The sequence below is a fragment of the Mesocricetus auratus genome, unplaced genomic scaffold (assembly GCF_017639785.1).
Source record: "Mesocricetus auratus isolate SY011 unplaced genomic scaffold, BCM_Maur_2.0 Super-Scaffold_100676, whole genome shotgun sequence".
Classification (NCBI taxonomy): Eukaryota; Metazoa; Chordata; class Mammalia; order Rodentia; family Cricetidae; genus Mesocricetus; species Mesocricetus auratus.
The window spans coordinates 98,166,728-98,181,429 of record NW_024429266.1 but is presented as its reverse complement, the minus strand read 5'-3'; the positions used below and the strand labels follow the sequence as shown (position 1 = coordinate 98,181,429).

The window sequence follows — 14,702 nt, the reverse complement described above, 5'->3', positions numbered from 1 at the left end:
AGAGGGACTGTGTTGGGCAGGAGCTGGGGAAGGCCCTTAGCAGCCTGGCACAGCCTCGGAGCACCTTGGCCCAGACATCAGAGCTTGCTTGTACTGGAACTGACAGCCCCGAAACAAGAGTGCACGTGTGCCATAGGATGTTCCAGAGAGAGGGCTAGGAGCCAGGGTGCTTCTGTGCCTAGACATTTACATGAAACTTGCATGGGCGTGCTGAGGGCCATGCTAATGCACTTGGCAGGCCAGGGTGGGTTGTGCTGGAGGTGGACCATGGGTCATTGGACCTGACCGAGAAGGGGAGCATCTTTAGGGCAGGGCACAGGGAGTTGTAAGCACAGCTTGGGACACTTGGTGACTCTCACCACTTCTGTGCTGTCATTGCAGAGGTCTGCGGGCAGCTCCAGCCCAGAAGCCGGAGAAGGTAAGGAGCTCCCTAGAACACTGGGCTGCCCTGGAGCCAAACCTGAACATTCCCTAACTCCACCCACCCTGTGTCTAGATTCTGACCATGAGGATGGAAACTACTGCCCTCCTGTCAAGCGTGAGCGGACATCTTCTCTAACACACTCAGGTGAGCGACACCCTCACGAGCCAGGGAAAGCCTGCCCCAAGGATGACTGACACCTGGGGCTAAGGGAAGCTGACAGTCACCCTAAGATGGAATTAGGAGGTTCTCTGTCGAACCCTGTGGGGACACCAACGGTAAATGTGACTCTCTGCAAGGACATGGTCATTGGTGTGGACTGGAGGGGACAGTATCCTCACCCATTGAGTACATCGGGTGTCATGTGCACACTAAGGCAGAGCCAGGGGGCAGTCACTTCTGTGCTCCCGGCTGACGGCACATGGTGAGACCATGGGGTACCATACACATGAATGCCAGCCTCTGGCTCCAACCAGTGCAGGAGTGAGGCTGTGCCCAGGTAGAGACTCTGGGAATGCTCTATTGGAGGCTGGCAAAGCCTGGTTTGCTCCCTTACCCATAGGCCCACTCAGGTCTGGTGACTGCTGCCCTCCAGGGTGTTGCCTGATGGCAGGGTCTGTGTCTCCATCTAGGCTGTGAGGAGTGTCACCTGGGTCACATGTATATGTAGTCCATCTCCTGTGCAAACACAGCTGGAAGATGTGGTACATCTTCAGTTCCTGACCATTGCTTCCCCTTCAGCTAACAGACCTGGGTCCTCCCAAACACATAGCTCTTTGCTAGAACTTAACTGAATCAGAGATTCATACACACAAAAGCAGGCTGATCTCCGTGGGTAGTGCATTCACCTAGGTTCAGATCCCAGGAATGTATAGACCAGCACATGCGATCAGGTGTTCAAATCATTCTCGTCCTCAGCACCATTCTCTGGCCTGTTTGGGCTGCGTGAGACCAGGAAGGGGCTGGGCCCTCACTCTGATCCCTGGGAACCCAACTGTGCTCTTTGGACATTGGGTCCCCAGGTAGTCTGTGTGCCTGGCTTGACTGCAGGCACTGTCTTTAGCCGCAGCTGAGGGGCACAGTGATCTTTTCACTGTAATGCCAGACTTGCGACGTCCTAGGCTGGAGTCCCTATAAAAGATCTCCATAGTCAGGCTCACAGTGCTGTGGCCTAAGCTGCCTGGTGTAAACACTGCATGCCCATAGGCATTGGGATGGTTCGTGGGATTCGATGGCCCTGCTTCCACCCATGGCCTCCCTTTGTAGTCTGGAAGCCAGCTTCTCTGAGTAAGACCATGCAGGGGTCCTGGTCTCTGCTGCCTTTGGTTCTTGTCCTGGTAGTCCATCCCAGGGTGGCAGATGTTGCTTCTGCTCTGGGAGGAGGTCTAGTGCTCTGATGACCTCTTGCCTTTAACCCACATCTGGAGGGAGCATGGTGTCCCTGCAAACAGGTATCCCAGACCCTTCACAGCTGCACATTGCCTTGCCCTGAAGACCTGGGCCAGTTTGTGGGTGTGTAGAGGTGACACACAGGATTTGCAGCCTTGTCGGCCGGCCTGGGTGATTCTGTGCATGTGTGGCCTGTCCATGTGTGTGGGAGCCAGACCATGGCCCCAGGTGCTTTCTCGATGGCTCCTCCTCTCTGTCTTGCTCTCTTGAGGCAGCATCTTTGCCTTCACGAGAAGCTTCCAGTTGGCCAGGCTGCCTGGCCAAGCAAGTTCAGGATAAGTACTGGAGATTCAAACTTGACCTTAGTCTTGCAGGCCACGGAGAGTCTTCAGCCCCCCACCCTCCACTTTCCACCCCCCAGTCTTTGGAGGATCCACAAGAGTGACTTGGTTTCTTGGGGCACAGTCTCTTTCCATCCTCTCTTTGGTGTTATTGGGCATCCTTCAGTCAGGGTCCTGTGCTTCCTCAGCATGGGTGTGCTCTGCCCTGCGTAGGAAGCTCTCCTCCTTGTTCACCCCACTCTTCTCCCACCAGTGGCTCCCAGAGCCTGCCCTCCCTGCCCCTGCTGTCAGATGTGGGTCTGAGCTGATGGCTTCTGGGCTTCTGGGCGGTCAGGAATCTGTTTGATACTTGGGTATTGGCATTCTGAAGAGTGCCCCTGACCTCTTTCTTTCTTTCTGGTTCCCCCATCTCAGTCCTGGAAACTACTTTGCTTCTTTATTGGGGTGTGGCCTCTTAGAACCAGGATGTTACAGCTCATGGTACCATGCTTGGCCCTGTTCCTGGGCATGTGGAGCCCGCACTGATAGGGTTCTAGAAGCCCTTCTTCCTGACATTAAGAAGTCTGGTTCAGCCAGGCCTGGAGACACACAACTGTCATCTTGACTGTTAGGAGATGGAGGCAGGAAGACAGGAGTTCAAGGTCATCCTCAGCTACATGGTGAGCCTAAGGAAGAAACCTGGCTCTACTTTCATGCCATCCCAGCCATGTCAGCAGCTGCTCTGGGAGCTTTGCCAGCCTTAGGCCAGCCTGACTCAGTCCCCAGTGTATTCCCAATTAAGCGGATAGCTCCCTTGGGTGAGCAGTCTCCCCCAGCACCTCTGCCCCTCAGGTAGCATATGTCCAACAGCCAGCTGTGTGGGGGAGTGAAACCTGGGTTCCCCAGGTCCTGGGTGGGGTCACAGAGCAGCACTGTTAGCAAAGTGTGTCTTCCAGGGGCCTGAGAAGATCCGGCTGGGGACAGAACTCTTAAGCCTTAGCTGCCCACCTAGTGTCAATGGTGTGTGTCCATTTGGTCATAGTGGTACCCATGCTGGTGCAGGTCAATGGCTGGTGTCTTTGTGACTGGCTGTGGTACCCCCTTCTGTCGGAACAGGACCCTGAGAGGGCTCTCAGGTTTGGAAGGTGGCCCAGCACTAGCCCCTGGAGGCATCCCCGCCCTGTTCTCTGGCTCGCTCCAGGGGCCCCTTTGTCATGTTTGGCCGTGGGCTCAGCCCTTTACTCCCAGGGCTTAAGTGCTGCTCTGACTGGCTGGTCCCCAAGGCAGCCCCTGGACTTTCCTGTTAGAGCCCATGTGACAAGATACTTAAGAGGTGTCAGTGTGTCCAATGTCAAGCTGTCAACCCCAAATAAACTCTACCCCCATGAGCTCCAGTCCCCCTCAGCATCGTACCCCCTCAGCTGTAGGCATTATGAGTCTACTTCATATTTCTGAGCTTACCACTTCCGGATATTTCCTATCCATGGACCCCACCTTACGTTCGTCTAAGACTTTGCCTTTTCCCAAATTTCTAGATGTGGTTCCTTGTCTGTGTGTGTGGTGCACACGTTTCGTGGGGGTGCCTGTCACCAACACTGTCATCATTCATCACTCCCCGTCTTTCTTTTTGAGTCAGAGTCTCACTGATTGGGCTGACCCCACTGGCCAGAGAGCTCCAGGATGCTTCTGTCTCTGCCTGTACCATATGTGTTCTTGTGCCTACACGGGCCAGCTCTCCAGCCCCATGTTTTAGAGTTTTCTTCTGTTGACCTTTTCCCAATGGTTTTATTGTTTGTTTCCATCAGGAAGGTCACGGATGTGGGATGGTGGGGTCTGCATTTGTCATGCCTAATGGCTGAGCCTCCAAGAATGCCTGTGCCCTGTGTGCTTTCCCATGCCTCCTTCCATCATTCCCTTACCTGGGAGGAAAGAAGGGCCCAGAGCCTAGTGGGTGTGTCACCCTGTCTCAGTGTCTTTGTCCTCCAGGCTCCCTGTGCTGGCCTTGTTGCCGACCCATGCCTCTGATGCAGGGCAGAGCCTGTTGCTTTCCCATTGCAGCCTGGACCATTCTCAGGGGTCCTAGGCCCACTGTGCACTGTTTGGCTCTGCTCCCCCCCCCCCCCCCCCCGACCGAGCTCAGCTGTGTCTTGTTCTTGCAGAGGAGAAAAGCAGCGGCTTCCGGCTGAAGCCACCAACGCTCATCCACGGCCAGGCGCCCAGTGCAGGTGGGTAACATTTCCAGGCCTCTGCCTGGTCCCAAGATCCTTGCTGCAGGCCCACTCTGTCTGCAGGGACTATGACTGACATGGACACAGCCCTGGAAAGCTCCTCAGACCTATGGGAACAGGGTGTCTCCTACCCGGGAACTCCCTGTGACCCTGCACCAACCATGGCCATCTCCCCCTTGCAGTGGGCCAGCTCTTGGAGGGTAGCAATGATCTAGGCCTCATCACAGATCCCAGTGACAGGTGACTGTCACTATAGAAAAAGTGTTGGTGTTGAGCATGGCTTCCCTTGCATGATCACTGGAGTTGATGTGCCCTGGAGAAGCAGGGACACAGTTCCTAGAATTCACTGTGTTCCAGGTCTGCCCAGCCAGAAGCCCAGGGAACAGCAGCGTGGTGTTCTCCGCCCAGCTGTGCTACAGGCCCCACAGCCCAAGGTGCTGTCACAGACAGGTAAGTACAGAGGCAAGGGGATTCTTTGGGCCAGCTCCATTCCGGGGAGCCCTGGTAGAGGAATGAGGTACCTCCCACCTCTCTTTTCAACCTCCTAAGCTCTGCCTTGCAGAGCAGTTTCCAGGGTTTTGGCCTTGTCATTCAAAGCTCAGTATAGCCGCAACTTGGCTCATGCTGATTAATCACCCAGAGTCTGCTTGGCTACAGTGCTCAGAGTCAGCCAGATCAACAAGGCCATAGCACACTTGATTCTTGATTTTTTTGTTGTTGTTGTTGTTGTTAAATAATTTATTTATTCTTATTCATGTACAGTGGTGTTTCACCTGCATGCGAGGGTCCCAGATCCTCTGGAACTGTAGTTACAGACAGTTGTGAACTACCATGTGGGTGCTGGGAATTGAACCCAGGTCCTCTGGAAGAGCTGATGGTACTCTTAACCACTAAGCCATCTCTCCAGCCCCTTGATTCTTTTTTTTTTTTTTTTTTAATTAATTTGGTTATTGCTTATGTAGTGTTCTGCTTGCATGCCAGTAGAGGGCACCAACTCTCACTATAGATGGTTGTGAGCCATCATGTGGTTGCTGGGAATTGAACTCAGGACCTCTGGAAGAACAATCAGTACTCTTAACCTCTGAGCCATCTCTCTCCAGCCCCCGCATACTTGATTCTTGTTTCATTTTGTCTTGATTTGTGGGCCAGTAGGATGGCCCAACATGTTAGGGTGATTGCCGTTTTGTCTTGGTTTAGTTGGACTTTTGTGACTTGGTATCTCCCTGAGCAGCCCCATGTGTTTCTGAACTCACTCTGAAGCCTGGAATTCTCAAGCACGGGGGAGTAGGCGTTCACTGCTGCGCCAGCCACATGCACAACCGGGCTTTCCTCCAGCTGCACGAGGCTGTCTGTGATAGGTTTTCTTTTGCTGATCATTTTCTGGAGTCCTGCTTCTGAGCACAGTGGAAGCCAATTCTTACTTGTGTCTTGTTTTTGGTGCAGGGGTGGGGGTGTAGTACAGAGAATGAAACCCAGCCCCTGTGTGAGGTTTGGGTATTTTTTGTTTTTAATCTAAGAATGCACAATTTTTAAAAAAAATGTAGCCATGATTGACATAGAATTTGCTATGCAGCTCTGTCTTCGAACTCACAGAGATCAGCCTGTTCTGCCACCCACGTGTTGGGATTAAAAGCGCTCACCGCGCTGCATAGCCTACCATGAGTTGACTTTAGAAGCCTCTTTACAAAGGAGGCCTAGACAGAGTCCAGCAGCTTGACCAGCTGCCAGGGGAGAGGGTTGGGGGATACATCTGCCACCTGTCCACTCTCTCCCTTTTGCAGTCCCCAGCAGTGGTACCAATGGGGTCAGTGTGCCAGCAGACTGCACAGGACCAGCCACGTCTGCGTCACCAGAGAATCTCACACAGAAGAGCCCTTCTGAGTCTACCGATGGGACAAACACTCTCGAGGTTGGTGGGTCATGGGGCCAGCTGGTGTAGGCTACAAGAGCAGGCCCTGATGTAATGTCTTCTCAGGTTCTCTGAGCCTGTCCACCTTTAGTGGTTTCCAGCACTCGCAGGTCTGGGCTTGCTCAGTGTTCTCTGTGTGCAGTTGTACCTGTGCCACCCCTTTCCACACCATAACAACACTCAGGCAGGGCGCTTGCAGAGACAGAAGGTTACAGGTTGACAGCATGGGGCGCGTGCCCCCAGCTGGTTACGGCCCACTTCACTGAGAATGCTTGGTGAGCTAGGCAGTCATGGAGTGGACAACAGAAAGCCAAGGGGCTCAGTCCTTTTCAAGGATGGTGTTCCCGTGACTACTCACTTCCACAGGCCCCTGTTAAAGGTCCTCTGCACACCACACCAGCGCTAAGCCCGGCACTGAACACCCAGCATTACTTGATGGGCTGTCGGTCACTGTCAGGATGGACCCCACTGCCTGAAAGAGCCCAGGACTGACTTTTGTGGCTGTTTCCACAACAAGGTCCTACATGTGTCGTCATCCCGTTCATCCATCATTGTCCTCCCACCCCAGTAACAATGAGCCCTCAGGCTGCACAGATGCTGGCACCGGGGAGCCAACCCGGAAAAGCTCACCTAGGAGAAAAAAGGCCTGCACCCAGGATTTCAAGGCCAGGGCTGTGTGCTTGCAGCTGGTGGAGGGGGTTGATGGAGATTCTGCTTCCTAGGCTGCCTGCTGTGCTCTTGAACTAACTCGTCCATGGGGAGTCAGGCAGAGGCGAATGGAGCATGCTCGGGGAAGCGGGAGTCTAGGGCTGCGTGTGGAGTGCTCATCACTCCAGCGCCCTGCGTGAGCACATAAATGGCTCCCAGCCTGCTCTTGTGGCCGTGGCTGGGACTCAGGAGGGAAATCAGGTGCACAGTTCTAGCCAGGCTGTGCCAGCATCCAGCTCTACCCATCCAGGGTCTATTTGGGTCACCCTCTGTTCAGTGTCCCTGCAAGTATACCCTGTCCTCCACAGCGTATGCCCCTCTTATCCCTTAATGGGGACATGCTGGTCCACCTCCTCGCACTAGCACCTCAGTGCATAACATTGATTTGATTCTGGATCTGTCCCCGTGGCACCCCAAGGCCTCACGTTCTGGATGTCCTGGGATGAGCAGGGTCACCATGCTTACTGTCTCTGATCATGTGACAAGAACGAACAGAGCCCTTGCCTTCTCAGCCATTCCTGGCTTGTGACACTGACACTAGTTGGTCAGCGGTGCTGAGCTCAGTGGCCAGGGAGTAGGATTTAGCCTCTTGACAGGGCACTGGCCAGGAGACAGAGCTCCCTGATGACACACAGGTCAGAGAGGAGGACTTGTTGACTCCATGAACCTTGAGACTAGGATTCCTAAATGGATAGAAGCCATTGCAGAGTCACAACAGGCCTGGGGACTGGTTCCCAGTGGGGACGCTGCCCAGCAGGGATGGAGGGCTGTGCGTCCGCACCATGGCACAGTGAGAACGGGAGCAGATTCATAGGGTGTCAAGCCCTGGAGATGCTAACCTTGACAGCCACCTTTCCCCCACTGTCACTTGCTGCCACAGACATGCCAGGGCTCCTGGAAGTTCACTTCCATGTGCAGCCAGGGTGTCACCCCAAACTCCCTTCATGTAGGCCACATGGGTAAGTACTACTTGCTTGCTACCAGAGCCCAACGGTGGAAGGGACCAGTCCAGGCAGTTGCCCTCTGGTTTCCTTACATGCACACCTGCTCATACACACATATAGATAAAGAAATATAATTTGGTAGCGCACGCCTTTAATCCCAGCATTTGGGAGGCAGAGGCAAGCGGATCTCTGAGTTCGAGGCCAGCCTGGTCTACAGAGTGAGTTCCAGAACAGCTCCAAAATAATTCAGAGAAGCCCTGTCTTGAAAAACTAAAAAACAAAACAAAAACAACAACAGAAATCCCTCAGTACGGGAAACTGAGGTGGGAGTGAGAGTGGCCTTGGACGTGAGGTCCCCAGCTGCCACTCTGCCCACAGTGGACTCTCACATCTGTCCCACACCATACCATTTCCTCTCATGACCGACATGGTGCTCATCTGGTCCTTCTCCATAGCTGCTCTGTCTCTGCCCTTGGCATTTACAGTTTGCATCCTCGGTGTCTGTCTGCTTGCCTGATGGGACCTTTGGTACGATTCTGACTGTTGGCACCGGGGTGTGGTGGTGTGCCCTGGCCCCTCTAACAGCCTGAGTCAGAGTCCTGAGAGCAGGCTCTTAGAGATGCCTGCTGAGCCCTGGCTGTGACAGTCACAAGCTGCCTTTCTCCACCTGGACAGCAGAGTGAGTGCCTAGGACCAAAAGCCAGTCGGCTTCTAAGAGGGTTGCCATTGGGACATCCACCTTGCCGCCACCTGGAAGCCATCCCTTCCCTCTGTTAGCTCTACTGAGGCAGGGGATTGCTGGTGTTGGCCAGCTGCCAGGCTTCAGGCTTTTCTCTGACACTGTCCACCCCGGAGTGTCTTATCATAACTGCCAGCAGGGCACATGCCCGGTTGACTTCAGGCTCCTAGAGGCCCTGTCACCGTCACTTGGAAGTGTGATTGTGTCCTTCTCTTTTACTGTAGGAGAAAGTACTTCAGAAAACCCCACATGGCGCCTCAGAGGGGCACTGTGAGGAGGAGCAGGTGGCACCACAGGCCTTTGTGTTTGGACAGAACTTGAGAGACAGAGTGAAGGTATTCGCTGGGTGGGTGTGGGCCCGCGGACTCCAGCAACCACTCCCTAAGGAGACTGTCCTGGGTACCCATGACAGCCACACATCTATCCAGACATCCACTGCCCAGGGCCCCCATCCTGTTAAGAATCCCTGTCTACTTTGAGGTCGTATGTCATGTGGCCCATCCTCAAGTCTACTATGTAACAGAGGACGGACTGAACTCCTGATCCTCAAGTCCTAGGATTTCAGGCTACCTCAGGTCATTTTTTCCCAAGAGCTACACTAAAATGCTGATTGTGGGATTGATTTGACATGGGTTTGATTTGAGGCAAGGTCTCATGTAGCCCAGGCTGATCTCAAACTCACTGTGTGGATATGGGTGACACTGGACTCCTGAGCCTCCTGCCTCAGCCTCCTGAGTGCTGGGATGGAAGTTGTGCACTACCCAGCCTGTCTTGTGTGAGCTGGGCCCTGGGCTCGGGCAGCCCTCACCCCAGCCTCAGCAGCCAGCACCACGGGGACCATGACAGACTCACCAGCAGAGCGGTGAAATAGGTCTGGGCACTCTAGACATGTAGCTGTGCCTTTCATGTGTCTGCCCCGAAGCCCTCCAGGCAGTTAGGACTATTTCTGGCTTGTGGGTGTCACCAAAACAGTGGAGCACCAGCGTGGGGTGGAGAGGACTGGGGCACTGCTCAGCACCTCACAGAGCTCAGGATGCCCCTCGGAATGAATGGGCCTGTGTCCCAGCATCCTGGGAGGCTGAAGCAGGAGGATGGAGGTCACCAGGCCAGCCTGGGCTGCACAGCAAGACCTTGTCACCACATGAAAAGCTTTCCACCATATAGAAGACACCAGCATGTCTCTTCCGCCTCCTTGTCACTTGCTGTCCGGTGGACACTCCAGTCCCTGAGAGATGTGGAAAGAGTCTGGTGTTGCTATGGCTTAGCCCAAGAGACCTTTGGGCACCTTCTTCTCGGGTCCATAGGACCTCAAGGCATCTGTGGTGGGCCAGCGGCATCTTGAAAGGGTGAATGCTTCCATGGGCTCTGCACTCCCTCCAGTCCCATCAAGCACAGCCTTAGCCAGGGTCACGGTGTCTTGTGATGCACTGTCACCCCTGTCATCATGTGTTTAACAGGACCACAGACAAGCTGTGATTGACATGCTTGCTGTGTGCCCACTATATGACTGGCTGTGCCGGGTGCCAGCCTGAGGGCCGTTGCCAAGCTTCGTGGTCCTTTCTGTAGGTTTTTCTGCCCTGTTTATTTTGAGTATAGCCCAGACTAGCCTTGAACCTTAGCCTCCTGCAGTGCTGGGATGAGCCACACCAGACTCTTTTCTCTTTAAAATAAGATCTCACTGTAGCTCAGGCTATCCCGAACTCCTAAAGATCCCCCTGTCTTTCTTTCCCAGTATTGAGATTAAAGGGGTGCACTGCCACATCCCGCTTGTCTTTGTGTCTTCACTGCTGTGTCAAGTGTGGCCATGCTGATGGCAGCCTTACCACCTGGGTAAGGACTTGGCAAGCACTTTTCAGATGGGGCCACATGAGCCGCCGCTTCCCTCTCTGCAGTTAATGAATGAGAGTGCTGATGGGGCAGGAGTAGACAGCGCTGCACATCCCAGCTCCGAAACACCCACCGCAACCAACTACTTCCTGCAGTACATCAGCTCCAGGTGAGCGCACTGTGGTGTGCGAGGGGTGGGGGGGTCCTCCGTTTGCAGGAGAGAGGCCACCCGCCTTTGTGTCGGCCTGTAGGGGAGTGGGGAAGGCAGGCGTGTGTGTGTGTGTGTGTGTGTGTGTGTGTGTGTGTGTGTCTGGTGCACGTCAGGGTGATACCCTGACGGTGACGGTGCCACTCCTCTCCAGTGCAGACAACTCGACCCACAGTGCTGACACCTCCAACAAGTTTGTGTTTGGCCAGAACATGAGTGAGCGCGTCTTGGTGAGTGGTCCTGGCACTGCTATCTAGTGCTTGTTCCCACTTGGGGTGCACAGCGTGTGGCTGGTTATGCTGTCTCCTGTGCGGTTGGGACAGGATTCTCAGGTACAGGGACGAGAAAGACCAGCTCACACTCGCTACAGGCTTTGGTTGCCTGCAGGCTGCCAAGGGGCTGGCTTCACCCTTCTTGTCTTTACTCTGTTGACATAGGCATCCCTGTGGGATGAACCTCAGCTTTCACACTTGAGGTCCCCAAAGCTGTACCACTGAAACAGATGGCCTGTGTCCCTGTCCACAGGGCAGCCAGGATAGCAGGCGTGTGCACGCTCCCTGCTTGTATCCAGGATGCAGAGCCTGGCAGTCACCCGCTCCTTGGGTTGGGTGATGATCCCTCCTTTGGCTGGCATGGTCTGCCACAGTATGGAGTCACAGAACTACCACCTGTGGTCCCGAGACGAGGGCCTGACTAGGAATGGCTGTTGAGGACGGGCCCCTGCAGGGTGCGCAGGAGTCAGGCCTCCGGGAAGTGCTGAGCGGCCGTCCCTGCTGGGCCTCTCACTCTGTCCTCAGCACCCACAGCAGCTCCGCCCTGGCACGCTTGTTTCCTCAGAGCCCCCCCAAGCTGAATGAAGCCAGTTCAGATGCCGGCAGGGAGACTACGCATGCCCAGGCAGGGTCTGAGCCATCGTCCCAGGAGGCTGCCCCCAAGAAAGGTAGGGCACAGCTCTGCACATACCTCGGGAGACTCCCAGCCACCAGGCAGGGACAGCTGTGGCCCCAGTAGACGTGAGAGGTTGGCTCGAAATGCCTGGGCTGGTTGGTGGGTGGTTGGGTTCTGCTGAGCAGGACAGCTCAGGTCCCCAGGAGTCCTCGACCTGCTGACTCGGCTTCTTTGTTGGATCTCCTCTATGCAGAGTCACTGGCTGAGTCAGCCGCCGCCTACACCAAGGCTACAGCGTGGACATGTTTGCTAGAGAAGGTGGAGGTCATAACGGGGGAAGAGGCAGAAAGCAACGTGCTGCAGGTGAGACCAAGCATGCTGAGGCGGGACTGCCGTCTCCCACGACGACAGTGGTCTGGGTGTGGTGGCGCATGCCTTTAATGCAGCACAGGAGGAAGAGACAGGCAGATCTCTGAGAGTGAGGCCAGCCTGGGACTTTTTTGCCTCAAGGAAACCAAAATGAGTTGTACAACCATTGTCAGAGTGTTTTCATTCTCTAAGGAAGACCCTGTCCCAGTGAGCTTGACCCTGGCACCCACAAATCTTCCTCATGTCTCCGGGCTCCCAGGTCTGAACATTTCTTATGGTGTCCCCCGACGTGTGGAGTATTGTACCTGGCTTTGCCACTAGAGTTTGGTATCCTTGGGTCTATTGTTTCTGTCACTGGCTGGGTAACACTCTTAAGGGGCTGCATGGTGCCAATGACCTAATAATTAGCCTCTTTCTGCCTCAGGACTCTTATAGGCAGTATGGGGTGTGTGTTTGTGACATTTACTTCCTTTCTGGGGTGGGCAGCGGAAGGGACCGCCATGCTGTTGTCTTCCTGGGTACTGTAGGATGCCGCTGCAGCCAGGCAGCTCAGCATAGCACCCGGCACTCCTTTGCTGTGGAAACAAGGTGGCATCTCTGTGTTTGGATTCCCAGCGTCCCCTTGTTTACACATTTGGGCAGAGTGCGTGGCTCCATGGTAGAGGCCAGCACGCAGGAACGTGGGTTCCATTCCCAGCACCACAGAGACCAAACCCATAAATAGATGACTCTGGGTAGAGGCCAGCACGCAGGAACGTGGGTTCCATTCCCAGCACCACAGAGACCAGAACCCATAAATAGATGACTCTGGGTGAGGAGCAAAGCTAGACACTGGCCATCAGCGTCCTGGCCACAACTGGTGGACTTGGTAGCCAGGTGGGGTACCCCATCGTCACTGGCACTCTTGAAGTGGAGCCTGAGCTTTGTGGGGTATAGAGGGCAAGTACCCCAGCCCTGCTTACTGACTGTGTGTTACAGATCCAGTGTAAGCTGTTTGTGTTTGACAAGACTTCACAGTCATGGGTGGAGCGTGGCCGGGGACTTCTCAGGCTCAATGACATGGCGTCAACTGACGACGGCACGTTACAGTCCCGACTGGGTGAGCACTGGGAAGTATGGACCCTCCAAAGGTGGGCTGGGGTCACACCAAACCAGAAGTCTAGGTTCCACAGCTGGGGCAGGGGCGTGCCTGTGAGCAGGGATACCAATCCCTGCTGTGAGCACCACACTGGTCCCTCTGGCCCGTGCCTGCTGCCTCTCCATGCTCATTTCCTGCTTCAACATCCTTAGCAGAAATAAGTACAGCTTGGAAGCCAGGTGAGGGCAGGAGGGGTGCCAGCCTGAGCCACAGTAAGGCCAGCCTGGGCTTTAGCATGCAACCCCCCTCAACAAAAGCAGAGGACCCAGGCTAGGTTGTGACCTCTTGGAACAGAGGGGGCTGTCCCTCCTCCTCGTGTTTCATGGTCTCACTCCGTAGTCCAGACTGACCTGGAGTCCACTGTGAGCCTGCCGTGCCCGTGTCTGACCTCTTCCAGAGACACGGAAGCTTCCTTCCCATTTAGTAGCATTCCCTTTAAAAGTAAGCTTAAGCTCAGAATTGGGAAATGAGGCAGGAGGACTGCTGTGAGTTCAAGGCTGGCCTATGCTACTGAGATCCTGCCTCCAAAAAAAAAAAAAGTTGATGGAAATGGCTACAGTACTTCTCTTAGCGGTGACAGTCTGTGACACTGTGCACACAGGGTAGTTGTGATTTTTCTACCCATAGCAGGTAGCAAGCCAGGAGCCACCTTTGTGGCTCTTATTCCTGGAACCTCCGATGAGCTCCTAGCCTGGGGGCGGGGCCCTCTGTAGGCCTGACTGGGTGGGGAGAGTCGGGACCTGTCTCACAGAGGGATGATGGGCTTGGACTTGGTCCTCAGGTGGGAGTGGGTGGTCTCCATCTCCAGAGGGTGCTGTGAGAGCACACCCTACCTGCCCTGCAAAGGCGTGGCTCCCCCGGCCCTGCTGGACAGCGCTGCAGCTCGGGGCAGCCAGTAAGTAGCTAAGTGGCCTCCCTGCTTCAGTGATGCGGACCCAGGGCAGCCTGCGGCTCATCCTGAACACGAAGCTGTGGGCACAGATGCAGATGGACAAGGCCAGCGAAAAGAGCATCCGCATCACAGCCACGGACGCCGAGGACCAGGGCGTCAAGGTCTTCCTGATTTCGGTGAGCTCGGAAAGGCTGGGGTGCCCACTGGCTCACCTCTGGTCACTGTGCTGATGTCACCAGGCAAGGACACAAACATCCCCTGGGCGGTTCCTGATAGCCATGTGCACACCATGCTGTCCCCTGTGCTACACATCACATATGGAGGGATGATAGACCCACTCTGATCTCATTGTCTGGCCCAACTCTCCAGGGCCCTTCCTTCCAGCACCTGGGTGGTGGTAGTCCCTCGTCAGAGAAGTCAGCTGACCAGGCCAGTGTGGCCCATTGGCAGGCCAGGGCCTGCGTGTGTAGGCACTGCCCAGCCTGGCTGCTCGCCACACACTGCCACCTTACACGCTGTCTCCCCAGGCCAGCTCCAAGGACACTGGCCAGCTGTATGCAGCATTGCATCACCGCATCCTAGCCCTGCGCAGCCGGGCTGAGCAGGAACAGGAGGCCAAGGCACCCGCACCTGAGCCAGGAGCCACCCGGGCCACCGAGGAGGAAGACAGTGATGAGGACACAGTGCTGACTCCCTCAGGGGTCACGGGAGCCGGTGAGCAG

The 14,702-nt window shown here is 55.2% G+C and overlaps 1 protein-coding gene across 2 annotated transcripts in view; it reads left to right on the top strand.

Moving 5' to 3' along the window:
- The window catches only part of Ranbp3 (RAN binding protein 3), a 37,114-nt gene that overhangs the window by 21,408 nt on the left and 1,004 nt on the right, over nucleotides 1-14,702 (top strand). For both annotated transcript variants that reach the window (XM_013121496.3, XM_005081365.3), the window contains 13 exons: nucleotides 382-418; nucleotides 497-568; nucleotides 4,290-4,355; nucleotides 4,716-4,808; nucleotides 6,140-6,267; nucleotides 8,883-8,993; nucleotides 10,551-10,654; nucleotides 10,848-10,923; nucleotides 11,531-11,633; nucleotides 11,835-11,944; nucleotides 12,929-13,049; nucleotides 14,014-14,156; nucleotides 14,508-14,694. In XM_013121496.3, coding sequence (XP_012976950.1) covers nucleotides 382-418; nucleotides 497-568; nucleotides 4,290-4,355; nucleotides 4,716-4,808; nucleotides 6,140-6,267; nucleotides 8,883-8,993; nucleotides 10,551-10,654; nucleotides 10,848-10,923; nucleotides 11,531-11,633; nucleotides 11,835-11,944; nucleotides 12,929-13,049; nucleotides 14,014-14,156; nucleotides 14,508-14,694 — 1,351 coding nt within the window. The remainder of the gene's footprint in view (nucleotides 1-381; nucleotides 419-496; nucleotides 569-4,289; nucleotides 4,356-4,715; nucleotides 4,809-6,139; nucleotides 6,268-8,882; nucleotides 8,994-10,550; nucleotides 10,655-10,847; nucleotides 10,924-11,530; nucleotides 11,634-11,834; nucleotides 11,945-12,928; nucleotides 13,050-14,013; nucleotides 14,157-14,507; nucleotides 14,695-14,702) is intronic.